Source organism: Pungitius pungitius, chromosome 3 (genome assembly GCF_949316345.1).
Source record: "Pungitius pungitius chromosome 3, fPunPun2.1, whole genome shotgun sequence".
NCBI classification, from domain to species: Eukaryota; Metazoa; Chordata; class Actinopteri; order Perciformes; family Gasterosteidae; genus Pungitius; species Pungitius pungitius.
Window position 1 is genome coordinate 27,620,572 of NC_084902.1, and position 18,227 is coordinate 27,638,798.

The window sequence follows — 18,227 nt, forward strand, 5'->3', positions numbered from 1 at the left end:
AACAATACATGTATAAAGCTGCACCTCCGTAGTCACCTCGGAGATACCTTCATGGAGAGTTACAACGTGTCATTCTGACGCAACATGCTGCTGTGGTTCTATTTATTCTCCTGTATTTCCCACATAACAGGATAAGTCCGTGCATTACCTTGCACCGTGAGGCACGTCTGCTGTCTTTTGGACCCGTCGGGGTACACGTTGAACGAGCAGACATAACAGCTCTCGTCCCCCCATGTGACGTTCCTCAGAGTGATGGACGTCGATCGGAGAGACGCCTGCGTCAAGATCACTTTCCCCGCGTGGGGATCATTTACTTGCTGCCCAAACCGCTCACTGTACGTGGCCAAGTTCTACAAGAACTTCTCCTTGAATACCCTCTGCCACGTGACCTGCAGCACGCCTGTGAATGGTCAGATTAAAATTCAAGTCCTTGTTGTTGTTGTAATACCCAGTTTGGCCACACTGCTTTTGTTGTAATTTTAGGCACGTCTTGCTCAGCTGGACCCTGAATGCAACCTTTTGGGAACATTGTCTGCCAAAACCATAAACGTAAACATAAAACGTTCTGTTGTTTTTCAACGTCTTTATTATTAACCTAGTATATTGATTAGTTTGTAAACTGAAGCCATGTTCATTTTAATACCAACTTTAATTTTATCTTGAGACTAACATCTCAAATCAATAAATAAAAATAAATAACAACCAAACTTAGCTTCATCATAAGAACCACAAGAGAAAACTCTTTTTAAAAGCTACATTGTTAAAAGAAGCTCACTTCAATCGAGTTGTTCCATCAGTCAAATGCAGTTCCTTTTAAAGGGGATGACGTAGGGGATCAACTTTGATGTATTGCTTTACTGGTCTTTCAGTTTCCAGGCTTTTCTTGACAGTGTCACTGGAATATTAATTCATCCTGACAAGGAACTTAATACAAATTAAAATTGGAGCAAATATTTTAAATCAATAAGACCATATTTCCTTTTATGGCAGGTTTATACAATGATCAAACTCGTGAGGATTAGGCAAACAGCTAAAAAGCTAAACAAAACCAATCAATTAAATGAAGATTGTATGAAGACTAGCTGGAAAAGTGTGGGCTCCCCTGGACTACGGACTCCTTCATTTTTATTCTGTGTGAAATTGAAAAAAAGAGCAAATAACATTATTAAAATGGAACTTTATTAAGTAAACTGACTGTATTCCTAGGTCCACCTAATTGTCTATATAATTTCAAAAGACTAGGTTTTACCTCGCAGAATAAGATAAGGGTGATGGGAACTGAAAACTAGGTGTCGGCATCAGCAGAAGTTGTATTAGCTGTGAGTATTTACATTTAGATTAGAAGAAAAGAACAACAGTCCAAGCATTATTATGATAGACTGTAGTGTGAACAGGCTGAGCCTGAATGGGTATTATATTTTTTTATTTTTGAGAATACAACCCTTTTTTTCCCAAGGGTGGAGATGTGTGCTGATCGTGTAAGGTTGAGGATGATTCAATGGAACTTAAAGCTGTTCACATGCTCCACATTAGCTACATTGATGCGGGGAGTTCATGCCAGTAGGTGGTGGCTTTGTGAAGTGCTTTTCTGGAAAAAATACGAAAGAAAAAAAACTCACTTGAAATAATATTCAAGTGAGATCACTAAAATTGGTCAGGTAAAAGACATGTATTTATTGCTACCTATTTTGACTGTTCTGAATATTTGTAATTCAATTGATTTAATTATTTAAATATATCCTTCAAAAGATTATTTCAGATGAAGGTTTACTTGCAATACTGATTTAAATCCATTGCAATTGCATTGTGTATTGTTACTGTAGTTTTATACGGTAAATTAAAGTAACTATGATTCAGTAGTCTTTTAGTTACTGTGTTTGTACACAGTACACAAATTCTTACTGTGAATTTATACAGTACATAAATTGTTACTGTGATTTTCTACCATCATTTTTGGTTACTGTTTTTTCTACAGTAGTCTTTCAGTTACTGTGTTTTATACAGTACACAAATTGTTACTGTAATTTCCTACAGTAATCTTTGGTTGCTGAAGTTTTCACAGTACATTTTTAACTACTGTAATATTTGAGTAAAAACACAACACATTACAGTAAAATTATAGCTTACTGCTCACAAAAATTATAGCTTACTGCTCACAAACACAGTGTATAACTGGATTTTACAGCAAATTCTTACTGTGTATCGCATTAACAACATCCTCTTTGGCTGTTATGCACAGAACTCTTTCAGTTTAGTTTTGACCTCCCTTTAAAGGGATTAACATGAAAATGAAACTGAAGAGAGAGAGAGAGAGAGAGAGAGAAAAGGGGGCTTTTAAACTCATTATCGCCTCATTAGGTAATGTAAAAAAGAAGTCCCGTAGCAGTCTGTGGTGTTTGGTTTTACCATAAGAAGGATTCTCATTACTATAATTGCGATCACACGCATAACATTTTACGCTCCAACAAGCCTCATTTTCAAAAAGTTCCCCTCGATGAGGAGACAGGTCTAAACTTCTCTTTAACCAAATGTGTAAAAGTGAAAATAAGACAACATTCATTCATCCATATTGCAGTCGGGTATTGGATGTGTCCCATAATGCTTTGTATTGTTGTACTTCCATGTCATTTTTGTCATCATGAAGTGACAAAGCAATGTTTTCAGACTGACACCGAAAGAAAAATAAAATGTATTTTGAACATTAAAGCATGCAAACTCTTTCAGGGAACAAAACCTCAAATATATAAACCAAACAAGATTGGTTCACAAGACTACACCATGTGCAACATTTACAGCCCCATGATCCAGGTTTGACCGAGAAGGGGCTTTTATCATATAATTATTTTGATCACATGTTCCACTTCTCTTGTTTGGTTGCAGCCCACGATTAATCCATCCTTTCAAACTTTTCTTATTACATTTTGTGCAACCATCTCAAACTCTGGAAGAACAGCCGATAACATGATTAGTTGATTTGTTAGTTATTCCAAATGAAATATGAGACCGATTCAGAGACGGGACCAACGTGTTAAGCTTCAGCTGTTTATTTCTTAGAGCTCGAGCTCTACAGAAGAGCCTCTGGACGTGTGTCCTCTGTGGTGGACGTGTTTGATTGGTTCCTGTTGTTGGGACAGTTGTGTGGGCCGACAGTTGAATAAAGCACGCTGTCCCTCCACATGAAGGTGCTGTACGGCTCGATGGCTTCCGGCTCCTGCAGAAAGACACGTGACTTTGAAACTCACTAAAATGAGTAAAGCCAGACGAAGCACATTGATATGTTGGTAAAAAAGAGGGGACATTGTTTCTGCACCATGTTTTGAGGACTGCGCAGCGGTTGTGTTTGTCTTCTGAAGGTTAAAAGAAACAATGCATTAGTAACTTATCTTTATCTTAATTTCCTCTATTCTAAGTACGACGTAAAAAACTGAAAGGCATCGTCTTCCTCCATTGCTTCTGACAGTAAAGTGCTGAAAATTATGAGTGCAGCACATTTGAAGTCTTTTAAACATCTACTTTAACTAACAAATTGTATATAGAAAATGTTTATTCACCACATTTCTTAATGATGTGTGCTGGTAATTTATTCCCAACAGGTGTATTACAGTGTTGAACTTACCTATGTCTTGTTACCCTGTAGATCAACCCAAAGATAACTGCAGTTATAGAAATGACTGTTGTTGCAGCGATAAACACGTTTAGAACCCACGTGTGTGACGTCACGCCGCTCTCTCTCTCTCCTTCCTCTGAAACATCTTAAAGAAAAACCTCTTTGTCAGATACATGACAGGTTTTACTCTGTAACAGGAAGCCTGCAAGTAAAAATGCATAAAATGGGTTTACCTTCCACAGTGATGTTCAGATGGAGGGTAACCGTCTGACTAATAAGAGAACACCAACAGGTGTGGTTCCCACTGTCCACTGGTGTGAGACCAGTCAGGTGGAGAAACACGGTCTGTTTCTCCATCTTAAGTGTGAACCTGGAGTCGCATTCATGCTCAAAGTCTCCTCCGTATCGATACAGCAGACGACACTCTCCTCCAGTCCTGTAAGTTCTGATCTTACACACTAAGAGCGTTATGACCTGCTCTGTTGTATTGGTGCAGATGGGAGTGACGTCAGGTCCTCTCCCGATGGTTTTATATTCATACACTGCAAAACAAATAAATAAAAAATTGGGAAGGTAATACAGGCCAACAGCAGAACCAAATCACTCTCAACAAAGGTCAGTTCAGTACCTTCAGCGTCCAAACACAAGCACAGCAGCAGAAGAAGAAGAACAACGCAACACAACAGCGTCCGCTGGTCCATGATGGCAGAGAGCTGTGAGAAGAGCTGCAGTCTGTAAGCGACGCTGCAAACAACCACAGACCACCGAACACATCTCTCCAGCCAGTGGAAGGAAGGAAGTGCAACACGTGTCCTCTAGTGAGTGAAAGAAAACCTTTATCTTTGTGCTTGACACAGATCTCAATGCAAGTTAAATCACCCTCAGAGTTTAGAGAAGGAGAGAGGAGCCAAACTGACTGTTCCCTTGTGTTTTTATAGAAGCTGGAGTCCAAAGGCTTATCAGCACCTGACAAATAACTGTTGAAAACTCCAGCAGTCTACAGACTATTTTACACTTACAGTGGTTGCGTGACTCTCGAGCCACTCAATCTTTTTTTGTATGAAAGTATCTATATCATTGTATTTCTTGCTATCCTAACTTGATAACTGTGAGGTCATATATATATATATATATATATACTGTATATATACATAGTTGAAACCAACGGGTGTGAGTGAAATGATGGCACTCGGATGCACGACTAGCTGCACCAGAAAAGGTTCTTCCTCTTTGAGCCATCGGTTCAATAGGTCCAACCAGGCTGTCCGTCTCCTTACTGCGGAAATCACAGAAAAACACCGGGGATTGACACACATGTCGGCTCTCCCCTCAACCGACTCTTGCGCACTTTTGCATCCGAACGTTGCCGCAGAGACTCTCCTAACCACTCTGTCCTCCTCTCTCGACTCGCTGTGTCCACTTAAGACTCAACGGGCTGGCAGATCCCCTCCAGCTCCGTGGTTGTCTGAACCGGTGCGTGCTACGAGAGCCACTCTGCGAGCATCCCGAAAGGAAATGGCGTAAATACAAACCACCTGATGACCTGCATGCGTTTCAGTCGCTTCTTTCCTCTTTTTCTGCCTCCATCTCCGCTGCAAAAAGCGCTTTCTACCAATCCAGAATTGAGTCCTCATTTTCCAACCCCAAAAAACTATTTTCTATCTTCACTAACCTCCTCGAACCCCCCAGTCCTCCTCCCCCCTCCACCCTTCTTCCAGGAGACTTTGTCACCTACTTTGACAAAAAAATAGCTGACATACGCTTCTCCTTCTCCAACCCACCTCCTTCCAACTATATCCCACAGACTTCACCTCTATCGCCCTCGCTTCCCTGTTTCACACCCCTGTCTCCTAACCAAGTTCTTACCTTGGTAACCTCTGCCCGTCCCACCACCTGCCCCCTCGACCCCATTCCATCCCACATTCTACAGTCGATCGCCCCCGATCTCCTTCCTTTCCTCACTTGTCTCATTAACAATGTTCTGTTATCTGGCTGTTTCCCCAACACTCTGAAGGAGGCAAGAGTTGACCCACTCCTGAAGAAACCCACCCTCAACCCTTCTGAAGAAAACAACTACAGACCGGTATCTCTTCTTCCCTTCATGTCCAAAACTTTTTAACGAGCCATCTCTCCTCCTATTGCCATCGTAACAACCTCCTTGACCCCCACCAGTCAAGCTTCAAGGCGGGCCATTCCACAGAGACTGCTCTCCTCGCTCTCTCGGAGCAACTCCACGCTGCTAGAGCCGCCTCTCTCTCCTCTGTCCTCATCCTTCTGGAACTTTCTGCAGCATTCGACACAGTAAACCACCAGATCCTCATCTCCACCCTTCAGGAACTTGGTGTCACAGGTTCCGCGCTCTCCTCTCATCCTACCTTGACGGTCGCACCTACCGGGTAACTTGGAGAGGATCGGTGTCGGCAGTGTTGGGAAAGTTCACTTTCTACATGAACTAGTTCAAAGATCAGTTTACAAATTTTAAAATGAACTAGTTCAGTTCATAGTTCAAACTTCAAAATATTTGAACTAAGTTCACAGTTCCAACTAGTTCAGTTCATTTTTTTCCATATGTTGCTGCAAGCTATTATTTTTTTAAATTATTGCCACAGCCCAGAACCACAGACAGCAATTATTTTATCAGTTTTAATATTGAAGCTATGCATCAGAGTTAATCTTCATATCCAATTTTGAATCCTTATCCAACCAGGGTTTACATTAGCATTGAGGGGACAGCATTTCCCCTTTATTGCTTTAATGTTGCTGTCCATTCACTTCACAGTAGCAGCAGCTGCAGCGTTCACCCCTACAGTACATTCTCAAACACATGCTGCTTGAATGGTCTTTTTTAAATAAGGAATAAAATCAGGACAGTAATCATTAAGGTGCAAATGTTTGCAAAGAATGGTCAGATTCCTCCCATCCTCACCGACCTTGTCAGTAACTTCATGAAACTCTTAAATTATTAAACGCCGCCTCTTTGCTACACGCAGCTGTCCCCTCCATGCATTTCTTTTTTTTATGACGCATGCGTGGTGCGACTCTGGTGGCTGGTGTTGCCAGATGGTGTTTTTTCCGCTACTTATTAAGGCGCGTTTAGGTGTGTTTTCTATAGAAATCTGGCACCCCATTGAACGATGTTAACCTGAAAGAATGTGCCGTTCACAGACACCAGAATGAACGAGTTCACAGTAACGTTCATCGGGCATTAATACAGTACGTTCAGTTCACGTTCGCCCAAAATATGAACGAGTTCATGAACTATCGTTCAATGAGCGCGTTCAGGCACAACACTGGGTGTCGGAACCTTGTCCTCTTTCATACTGGAGTTCCTCAGGGCTCCGTCCTGGGTCCCCTCCTCTTCTCAATTTACACCAAGTCTCTTGGCTCCGTCATTCGCTCACATGGTTTCTCCTATCACAGCTATGCCGACGACACCCAACTAATTCTCTCCTTCCCCGACTCGGACAATCAGGTGGCGGCACGGATCTCTGCATGTCTCACTGACATCTCGCAGTGGATGTCTGCTCATCACCTGAAGATCAACCCCGACAAGACCGAACTACTTTTCCTCCCTGGAAAAAACTCTCCCACTCAGGACCTGACTGTTAACTTCGGCGACTCCGTGTTAACGCCCATTCAGAATGCCAGGAACCTCGGCGTGACACTTGACTCCCAACTCTCCCTGACTGCCAACATCTCAGCGACAACACGATCCTGTAGATACACGCTCTACAACCTCAGGAGAATACGACCCCTTCTCACTCAGAAGGCGGCGCAGGTACTGATTCAGGCTCCTGTCATCTCCCGCCTTGACTACTGTAACTCTCTCCTGGCAGGTCTCCATACTGCCGCCATTCGACCTCTGCAGCTCATCCAGAATGTGGCAGCTCGACTGGTCTTCAACCTTCCGAAATACTCCCACACCACACCACTTCTCCGTTCTCTTCATTGGTTACCAGTGGCTGCCCGCATTCAGTTCAAAACATTGGTACTGACGTACCATACTGTGAATGGATCGGGACCAGTCTACATCCAGGACATGGTGAAACCCTACATCCCAACACGCACACTCCGATCTGCATCTGCCAAGCTGCTTGTTCCTCCCTCACTGAGAGAAAAGCACTCGGCGAGATCACAACTCTTTGCTGTCCTGGCTACCAGATGGTGGAATGAGCTCTCCGATGACATCAGGACTGCAGAGAGCCTCTACATCTTCCGTCGATAAACTCAAGACACACCTTTTTAGACTCCACCTTGACTAAAACCCAACCGTAGCACTAACAAATGGTAGCACTTAAATTGTACTTATAATGGCACTTTTCTATAACATGTTTTGAAACTGCTTATTTGATGAAAAATGTACTTTCTTGTTACTTGTTCTTCTGAGTTTGTATCTCTATGTGGAAATGCACTTATTGTAAGTCGCTTTGGATAACGTCAGCTCCTCACGCCTCGTCCCCCGTGCTGTTGGAATGGTTGGTCCTTCATAGGGTGGCCAACCTTCATCAGCCTCATGAGCCGCACCTGCGCCGCTCGTTTTCTCCAGAGGGGGGAGGAGGGGGGGGGGCGTTTCTCCTTTTGGACATCTGACCTCTTGCTATTTGGTGCCCCTGACCTTGGTGCTGATCTCTTCTCCTGGGCAGTCTCCTGAGGCGCTGTCCAGGAGGCTGTGCCCGTGGGTTGCCACAATATATATATATATATATATATAATTTATATGTAATCTGCTAGCAAATACATCATTAAAAAATAAAATAAAAAACATTTTAAAACGTATTGAACATTTTGACATTGATGATTGAAATCAATACTACTGTATTTCTGTCACAGTTTGGGTTTGACTACATTGAATGATGCGACAAAGGACAAAAGAAACACATGGCTTAAATACACTGGGATGTGCAGGTGATTGGATACAGATAGAAACAATAAGGGACATGGCAGACAATCACAGGGGATGACAGGACAAGGCAGGAAGTAAAGTTAACTCAGGGACACAAGAGGCAGGGAACAAAAAAATAAAACAGGAAACAAACCCAAACCGTGACAATTTCACAATAAGTGTGTATCAGCGTCCATTGAGCAATAACTCAACTCAGCATGAACTATTCCTTTTTGGCTTGCAAAATAATACATTTAATAATACATACATAAATATATTTAAAACTCCCAAATTCTGTGATGAGAATTAGTACATTAGTATGTTAGAGGCATTCACTATGTTGCAGTCACACTTAATCCAAGTGACATTAATTAAATTAAATTAAACATTTATTTTTTTCTGACAATGAAACATTAAATTCCAAAGCCTGAACAAGTGTAACTGCAGCAGCAACAATAATCATTGAAATGAGCAACACAGCAACAGTGATAACAAGAGCAATCCCTGAAGACCACCGTCCTTTCCCTGAAGACTAACAACAAAGGTTCCCTTAAGACCACAGTACTTAGAATGAACTGAGATGAATCAGTCACATGACCTCCAGAGAGTTAAAATCTCTTTAGCTTCTATCCCACTGTTGCAGTCATAGTGAATCCAAGACACATGTACTACGTAAAAGTTGATTACGAACAATAAGTAAACAAGTCAAACCGTGAACCTGAAACATTTATATCTGCTGGAAATATTAAATTATGAATTGATCATCAACATTTACAATAGAAAACAACTTCTCTATGCTATCTCAAAACATATATATAAGATATATAGAGTTTCCATCAGCTTTTCTTTTTCAGTCTTTCAGTCTTCTGGGTTGTGTTGTTCAGGAAACGGTTTCTTTTAAATCGCACAGAACGTTCTGCTTCGTCACGGTTTTCATGTTTTCCAGATACATCAAAGGTGTTACAGGCCTTCAGATAAAAAACATTTAGTCAGTGAACAACAGAGATGTGGATAAACATACAGTGCAGAAATAACAGTTCAGTCTGATAAGCAAGAAAAGTGAAGCCCAGAATCAGAGGGGACTGAATTGTTATTACAAAGAGAAGAATGACTTTAATAGACTCACTCATTAGTGTCTCTCTTGTTGTCCTCGGGGTCCCTTTGTGGCTCACTGATGGATTCAAGAAACAAAATGAATAAGTATTTAATTGTGGATTTATTCTTAAAAGGTTTGCATCAGTCATGTCCATATTAACTGTGACACACTGGTATCAGAACAAAATGATGATTAATGAAAAGATAAAAGTTACCGGTTCTGGTGTTTCTGTTTAAGCCAAAAAGCAATGACAGCAGCAGCAGCAACACAGATCACTATGACGACCAAACCAGTGATCAAAGGAACAACTGAGAGAAAAGAGAAAAACATTCATGAAGCAACTACAGATCAAATGTTAATATGTATGTGAGACCACATGAAGGTTAACTCACTGAAATCACTGTTATCAGATCCAGATTCAACATCTAAACCTGGGAAATAAAAACATGAACTCATAAACTATTCATCAACCCATGAATCAGTGTCTTTAGGAGTGTTTCTCACCACCAGGAGGCGACAGTGTGACCTCAGGAATCATCTCATACACATCTATCTGACGACCGGAGAGCACTCGCGCTGCACATCCAACCCGGTGGCTGTTGTCATGGAGACGAGACAGCACAGCTGTAGTGGTGACGGTGACTGTTCCATTGGTGTTGGTGACGCTGGTGGAGTTGTGGTGGAGGACAGTCAGCGTTACCGTGGGAGCAGGTCGACCTGTGGCTGAGCAGGACACGACTAGCTCTTCAGCAGAGAGTGACTCTCTGACGTGTAGAAAGGGTTCATGCAGCTCTGCAGAGAAAAGACCATTAGATGTTACCATGGCAATATTACAGAGGAGATGGAGGATTATTTCACTATTCTTACCATAGAGCTGGAGGCATGTTATTCCAGTGAATGCACCATCGGGGTACATGTTAAACAAACAACGATAGCATCCTTCATCCTGGTCAGTCACGTTTCTAATCACTATGGAGCTGTTCTGCAGTCCATCAGATTTAAACTCCACTCTTCCCCGAAACCCAGGAGTCACTTTCTGACCAAAGTGTTTGTTGTAAGAAGCGACATCCTTCGTCCCACCAGGAATCATTTTCTGCCACGTGACTTGCACAACATCTTTAGACTGCATCAACCAACAGCTCAAGTAGGTGTTATCTCCTAGAGCATCTAACACATCGTGCTGACATTGGACCAGAGAGGTTTGACCTGCAGGAAACACACCATGTGCATCAATGCCAGAGCTCACTTCACAGGACCAGACATGAAATAAGATCCTCATCCGCAATCTGTGGAATTTTCATAGTCAATAAGTTTTATTTTGGATTAGTGTTCCATGGCGCTGAACTGATGTTTCGTTTTTTGGTTCATATTAGGGATAGAACAGTATTCACGCTAGAACCGCTTAACAGCTTACAGATTAACAAAACATATTTGATCCCTTCTTTTTTTCTTACAGAAACTAAATAGCCTCACCTTAGATTATTAGTTTTATGCAGTTTAGAATCTATAGTAGTGCAAAAAAGCTGATAAAGTGCTAAGTATATCTACGGGTATATTTAAATGAATTGCATGGTAGTGCAAATGTGGCATAATTGTGCAAATATGACATAATTGAAGTGCAAAAGGTTCACTGTCTGGAAGTTCTTGTGTCATTGGAGAGGTGTTGGGGCGAGGGGCTATCACGGTGGTGCAGAGTTCAGCAGGGAAGAAGCTGTTCCTGAACCTGCTGGACCTATAGAGGTCCCTTTAGCGCTTTCCAGAGGGAAGAAGAGCAAACGGTCTATGGCCAGGGTGAGAGTTGTCCTTCACGATGCTGCGCGCCCTCTGCAGACATCTTTTATGCTGGACGGTCTAAATGCTGGGGAGTGAGGAAGCAATGATGCGTTGGGCAGTTTTCACCCTCTAGAATGATTTTCTGTCCGCAGCAGAGCAACTGCAGCACCACATCGTGATACAGTCGGTGAGGATACTTGCGATGGTGCCACCACTCAGAAAAGTGCTGTACGTCTTTCCTGTAGGCCGACTCATCGTTGTTGCTGATGAGGCCATGTTATTAGAACTATGTACAGGTCTACATTTGAAGAAGAAGAGGGAGTAAAGGAGAGGGCTCATCACGCAGCCCTGTGGGACACTGGTGTTAAGGATGAGGGTTGAGGAGGTGTGGTTCTCTACCCTGTCTGATTGGGGTCTGTTGGTTAGGAAGTCCAGTATACGCGTTGATGTCCATATCTCTGAGTTTGGTGATCAGTTTGGAGGGGATGATGGTGTTAAATGCTGAACTGAAGTCTATTGTTAGGTTCCCTTTATTGGGGTAGTCTAGGGAAGGCGTGGGGAACAAACACAGGTCAGTCAGTTGGAGGAAGTTACTCAAACGGATGGCAATTTTACACAAATTTATTATTATCAAACATTCCAATATGAGGTTGTACACTGAGTGGGAGAGGCAGGGACCTCTGGTTGACCCGAACAACAGAAATTAACAGCTGGGTAGGGTGCAGGATTCTAGTGTAGTTAAAAAAGACATGGGAAAATAAATCTCAATCTAGTTGTTTTTAATTGAAGGAAGAGCTTTACAAATTAAAGTGTAATAGCAAAAATAATAAAATAAAAATAAAAGAGATAGATGATTTTAGTGCAGATCATCCAATAAAACATTTTAAACATTACTACAACCACTAAATATGGCATGAACTGTGGATTCAGTAAAGCAGCGGTGTCATTTCAGGTTCGGGCCACTGACGTCGGGACGTATGCACTCCAGTGGCGGACCGTTTACTCTCCGATCTCCTTAAACTGTCTCTGCTCTGCTGACTGAAGAAAAACAATACGTGGACAATAAATATCAGAGCAGCGAGTGTAGTCACCTACTGCTGCTAACACATCCCGTCAGACCAGGATTATTTATTTATATCCGTTAATGAACTTTTCTCCTCTTGTTACCCTGGTAACCGCTGTCATTACAGACAGTTGCGTCGATTCTTACTGTGAAAATCTACGTACTTCCGGTTTAGCGCCTATGCTTTGTATTTTTCATTCGATTTCAGCTGCGTTTGCGTCTGTTTCGTCCGTCTCCATCATTCTTGTCTAGCGCGTTCGTTCTCCCGCTCATCACTCAATCAGTGCAGTGACGTTAGTTTCCTGGGCACATTTTTTTTTCCTTTGCATTTTTTTTTTACTCAGTAACGGATATGATTTAAAATGTAGCGAAGTACAATACTTCAAACAAAAAATACTTAAGTAAAAGTAAAATTACAGATTTAAAAAAATACTTAAAAATTAGGGCCGGGACTTTAGCGCGTTAATTGCGATTAATTAATTACAATATGAATTAAGATTAATTAATTACACATAAAACTAACGCATTACACATTTGTTACGCATTTTTACACTTTTTTTTGCACCGCGGAACGTTTCTCACTGGATGAGTTTCGGGGGGAGCGATTATACTGGAGCACCAACTAGCGTTCATGACTTCAGACAACAACAAACCACAGTGAACATGAACGAAGAAGCTGACGAGACCGTGTCGGGTGGCCCCGTGAATGGGAAATCTTATTATAATAAACACACGGATGGAAGCGTCGATAAGAGCATGGTTGTGTGCAAGCTACGCAACAAGGAATTCACATTGAGCCTCAAGTATCACCTCAACGCAAAACAATTAGCAGCTAGCGTGGACGTTAGCCCCACTCCGGGTACAAGGACCCACACCCAACCCACACTGCACCAGATGACTGGTTTAAGGACCAGGGTAACTAAGACCACGTCTGAAAAAATAACGAATGTTCTGAATGTACTTGAAAGTATTGGTCTACTTAAAAAAACATAGTTTACAGAAGGTCTACTTACCTATAGGCTACCTGAATTTCTGAAAGTACTATATTTCTAAATATGCTATTGCTACACTGGAATTGGTTGAATAAAAATAAAAATCCATGTGAAAAAAATGACTTCTCACTTTTCTCAGGTCATATATTTATGTCATATATTTATGACCTGAGACCTCATATATTTATGACCTGAGAAATATATATGTATAATATATGCGATTAATTTCGATTAATTAATTACAAAGCCTCTAATTAATTAGATTAATGTTTTTAATCGAGTCCCGGCCCTATTAAAACTATTTAAAAAAATAATAATTTAAAAAGTAGAAGTACACAAAAAAACTACTCAATTACAGTAACGCGAGTAAATGTAATTCGTTACTTTCCACCTCTGGCGTCTGGGGTATATAGGCTGCAGTCACAACAGTTGGTGTAAACTTTCTGGGCAGGTAGAAAGCTCTACACCTAACCATGAGATGGTCCAGCTTAGCAGAGCAGGGACTCTCGGCAATAGCAGTGTCTGTGCACCAGGTGATGTTCATAATTTCTTAAAAATGTATTTTACCAAAATGTTGAGTTGTCAGTTCATAATAAATGTTGCTAATAGAAATAAATCAGCAACTCCGGCTTCTTTTAACCCGTCGCCAGACTTTTTTTGCTATTTTAGGGATTGTGTTTGTTTGTTTCTTTTGCAATATATATTATACCCGTCAAAAACTTAAGTCCAATAAACATACACGAGTAACAGCTGCCTTTTAAAATCACATGAAATAATAATAGTGATCTAATGATCTAAAGGTGAGGAAACACATCTACTTGTATCATCTCTTACGCACCTTTGTGAAAGAATCCAAAGGCACAAAGTAGATGTATGACTGCACGGTGCCACATCCTGACTGCATACGGATACCTATCGGTCGCCTCTGTGCGATCGCATGCGCACAGGTAATCCAAGGTGAGTCATGCCCTATAACTTGATGCACGTAATGACACCCAGCTGACAAACACACACACAGCTGGGGAAACAAGTATGGATGTTCACCAAGTTTTTACATTTTATTGATTTAGTGGTTTTGCGTGGATCTGTGTCCCATGACAAACATATAAAGATAGATAGACGAAACATCACTGTCCTTTTATTTGAATGGTGTTCTGCCGTTTGTTTGTATAGTGTCAGGAGATTCTTTTTATGGATGTAACCCAGGGCAACAGTAAACATGGAGTTAACATAAGCAAACAAAACGTCCAACCAAACAAAACATATATATATATATAAGTGAATAAATTGAATGTTTTGACATTGATGATTGAAATCATTACCACTGTTCACAATAACAACCTGAAAGTCAATGTGTATTAGCTTCTGTTGAGCAATAAATAACATTTTCCCACAAACTAAACTAAAGTGCAACACAGTTAATTCATAAACTCTTTCTCTGATGGGAATTTGAGCCTTAATGCTTCTTCCCCACACAGAACACTAGATGCTTGAGGTGCACGGCACATTTCCCTGTTTGTTACGCTGCTCATTTAACCAGAATATGCTGAATGTTACCAAAATATAAAAACATTATATGTTAGATGCAAACTTCTACTATTCACTTTGTTGCAGCCACAGTGAATCCAAGAGACATTAATTACCTGAAGGTAGACAACATTGTTTTCTTTTTTCACAATAAAACATTAAATTCCAAAAAGTCTGAACAAGTGCATTGCTTCTAGCTGCATAAATACTTAAAAGTGCTGAGAATTGCAATCAAAAAGACAAAGGTCGATTTGAACTACAACCTTCTAAAATAGCTTAACTCACAGTTTAATTTAATTTCCAGGTCTTGTGATAGCCATTAACCTGCAAGGTTTGTTATATAACATGCACACCACTGCTGTTGTGAAATATCTCATCTCTTTCATGTCGCTGCAGCAGAAACAAGCATCAATGAAACGAGCAACACAACAGCTCAAGTAGGTGTTGTCTCCTAGAGCTGCTAACACCTCGTGCTGACAATGGACCAGAGAGGTTTGACCTGCAGGAAACAAACCATGTGCATCAATGTCAGAGCTCACTTCACAGGACCAGACGTGTTTGAAATAGGATTCTCATCTGGAATCTGTCTGCATTGAACTCAACAAGAAGCCAACTACACAGCTTTTTATATTATAAGTTAATATCCTGTCAGGGGCAAATAGCTTTGGTTTTATATTTGATTACATTATTATGATATTATGACATTATGATATACAGCTATTGTGTGAATGACAGACATTGACAGCCAATGGGAACTCCAATAAAGTTTAATTTTGTATTAGAGTTCCACTGAATTGATGTCCCACCGTGTTTTGATAGAACTTGGTAGAGCTTACATCTGTTCACAGATTTATTAATCATGTTGTACACCTTGCACACACACACACACCCATAATGCATACACACACAGGTGAGCACACGTTAACTTAACCCGATGGAGCTCTCCACCACTTGGCCGATCTATGTTTTCCACTAAATGTGCATGTCCCTATAAGAAGATCAGCTTTGATCTATTCCATGGCAAAAAGTGCATCTAAATTACCAACAGTAAATAGGTCAATTTGCAAAATGATCTACAGCCACTTGTAAAAGATCAAAAAGTGAAACCAGAAAAACACACTTGACATTGTTACCGTATTCCGCACTGCACCACCCTGCACCATGTTTCCCCCACAGGATACATGGCCAGATCTTGTTACAGATTCTGAAAATGAAGTTCCAATGATTCAGAAAAATGTGCTAAAAACACAAAATTCTAAACTAACTGGTTCATGTCGTTGCTGCACTTATAATTTCATAGTTTATGTTCACAAAATATATATATTTTTTTGTATTATCTTTTTGTATAGGAAATGTATTTTGTGTTATATTAATAAATACCAATGAATCAAATGTGTTGTCCTTGTTAAGGGCTGTTGACATGACAACTGTGACTGTGTGTAACTTGTACTTTTCCAGCAAGCAATTTTGCCATTGAAAAGATGTTGAATAGACGTCTATGTTTTGACCCGTTTTCAACGTCATTTTTAATATCGGTGGTAAACGTACAAATCTGGACATCATTTCTTTTTACACCTATGAAATAATGCTATAGCATAAAGTAGAGGACAACATTTTACCGTATTAAAAATTACGTTGATATGTGGTCTAAACATAGACGTCTTTTCAATGTCAACAAATACGTTGCAAAAACTTTCACTTTTAAACCATTTTGCAACGTCGGGCATAGACGTTTATTCAACGTCTTTTCAACCAAAAAATCCTCACTGGGAATATACGATTCATATTGTGTTTACATATTGTGAATCGGTAATAATTACTTGTTTAAGGCAAACTTCTGGTTTCACATCTTGAAAGTATTACTTGTCACAATCATAAACATCCTTCTTGCATCGGCAGAATACTCATGACACAAAGAACCAAGAAGGCGTCACATTTTAGATTATGTTAGAATAAGGGATCAGGAATATCTAAATAGGAAAACAGCTGAAAACATGATTAGTTAATATGGTTAGTTATTCCAAGTGGAATATGAGACAGATTCAGAGACGGGACTAACGTGTTTATCTTCAGCTGTTTATTTATTTTAGATAATTTATTGTCTCTTATGATCACTGTAGTACAATTTAATAAGGGATACATTTATCCCAAAGAAAAAGCGCACCACCTAGTGGACAACAGGTGTCACTTCACCCGAAATGGAATCAGCAGAGCTCGAGCTCTACAGAAGAGCGAGTGAGATGTGTGTGTCTCTCTCTCTCTCTCTCACCTCTTTGTCAGATACATGACAGGTTTTACTTTGTAAAAGGAAGCACGCAAGTAATAATGCATAAAATGGGTTCACCTTCCACAGTGATATTCAGATGGAGGGTAACGGTCTCACCATGACTTGAACACACACAGGTGTGGTTCCCACTGTCCACTGGTGTGAGACCAGTCAGGTAGAGAAACACGGTCAGTTCAACGTGAAAAATCAACATGATTATTAATAACTATGAAAATAACAACATTGATAATAATCATGGCCAAAAGAACCAAAATTCTTCACTTTGTACCACAACAATGACAATCAGAAAGGCCCCAACTCATAACAAGGTGTGTGTATGTTCAAACGAGTACAAGAGAATAAAATGTGACTCAAAAGCTCCTTCAGCTCATCAACATCTACTTACATCACATCTTATTAAAGGAATCCTAAACAAGTGCAAACACAAGTCACAGTCCTGGTGCTGCTTGCGGTGTCATAAATTCATAAGTGTCCTGGTGACTTTGATCAGAGTCTCCTCCGTCTACTTCCTGGTCTTTAGAGCTTCTTGAGTGGCAGATGGTCTGGTAAAGGTCAGCGGCTGGTTGCTGGAGGCTGGTATACGGGTCATCTGGGTCGTCTTCAACCTACGAGAAGACATGTTCTCACTGTCACACGGTCCTTGTTGCTATGGAGACGTCAGCTTGTCATTAAGCGGTTGGAGGTTACATGAGGGAGTTTAAAAAGGTTCAGATGATCAAAAAGGCGACTTTACTCACAGAGTCGTGAGTCTCACATACAGATGACTGTGGTGCGGCTGACTTTGACCTTTAAAATTAGAAGTCATCAGAGTTAGTGCACCACAAAATAGACACACACACACGTTTATATTAGTCTCTCACCCAAGAAGTTTTCTTTTGCAGATCAACCCAAAGATGAGTCCAGCAATAGAGACGGTTACACCGATTGAAGCACCCAGGATTGCCATGAAAGTAGAACTGAAGATGAATCGCTCTTCTAAAATGTCTGTAAATACAAGAAA

General features: G+C 40.7%; 2 protein-coding genes across 5 annotated transcripts; both read right to left on the reverse strand.

The window, feature by feature from the left end:
• Positions 1-3,058: 3,058 nt before the first annotated feature.
• On the reverse strand, positions 3,059-18,227 carry LOC134127003 (uncharacterized). Of its 4 annotated transcripts, XR_009955948.1 has the most exons (6): positions 18,088-18,227; positions 17,965-18,013; positions 17,285-17,832; positions 3,617-3,752; positions 3,311-3,347; positions 3,059-3,211 (listed from the first exon to the last, which is right to left on the reverse strand). XR_009955948.1 is itself a non-coding variant. In XM_062561458.1 (5 exons), exons 1-5 carry the CDS (start codon positions 4,306-4,308, stop codon positions 3,065-3,067), a joined length of 693 nt encoding a protein of 230 aa, XP_062417442.1. In that variant the 5' UTR covers positions 4,309-4,518; the 3' UTR covers positions 3,059-3,064. The 4 variants fall into 4 exon arrangements, 2 of the variants coding, with proteins under 2 accessions (XP_062417442.1, XP_062417441.1); XR_009955947.1 differs by having other exon boundaries at positions 17,965-18,207; XM_062561458.1 differs by lacking the exons at positions 17,285-17,832; positions 17,965-18,013; positions 18,088-18,227 and adding exons at positions 3,841-4,149; positions 4,236-4,518 and having other exon boundaries at positions 3,617-3,743.
• LOC134126959 (OX-2 membrane glycoprotein-like) lies at positions 8,496-14,323 on the reverse strand. The gene is made up of 7 exons (XM_062560900.1): positions 14,252-14,323; positions 10,453-10,791; positions 10,090-10,377; positions 9,978-10,016; positions 9,800-9,893; positions 9,616-9,660; positions 8,496-9,457 (listed from the first exon to the last, which is right to left on the reverse strand). The coding sequence occupies exons 1-7, from the start codon at positions 14,304-14,306 to the stop codon at positions 9,370-9,372; spliced, it is 948 nt and encodes a 315-aa protein (XP_062416884.1). The 5' UTR covers positions 14,307-14,323; the 3' UTR covers positions 8,496-9,369.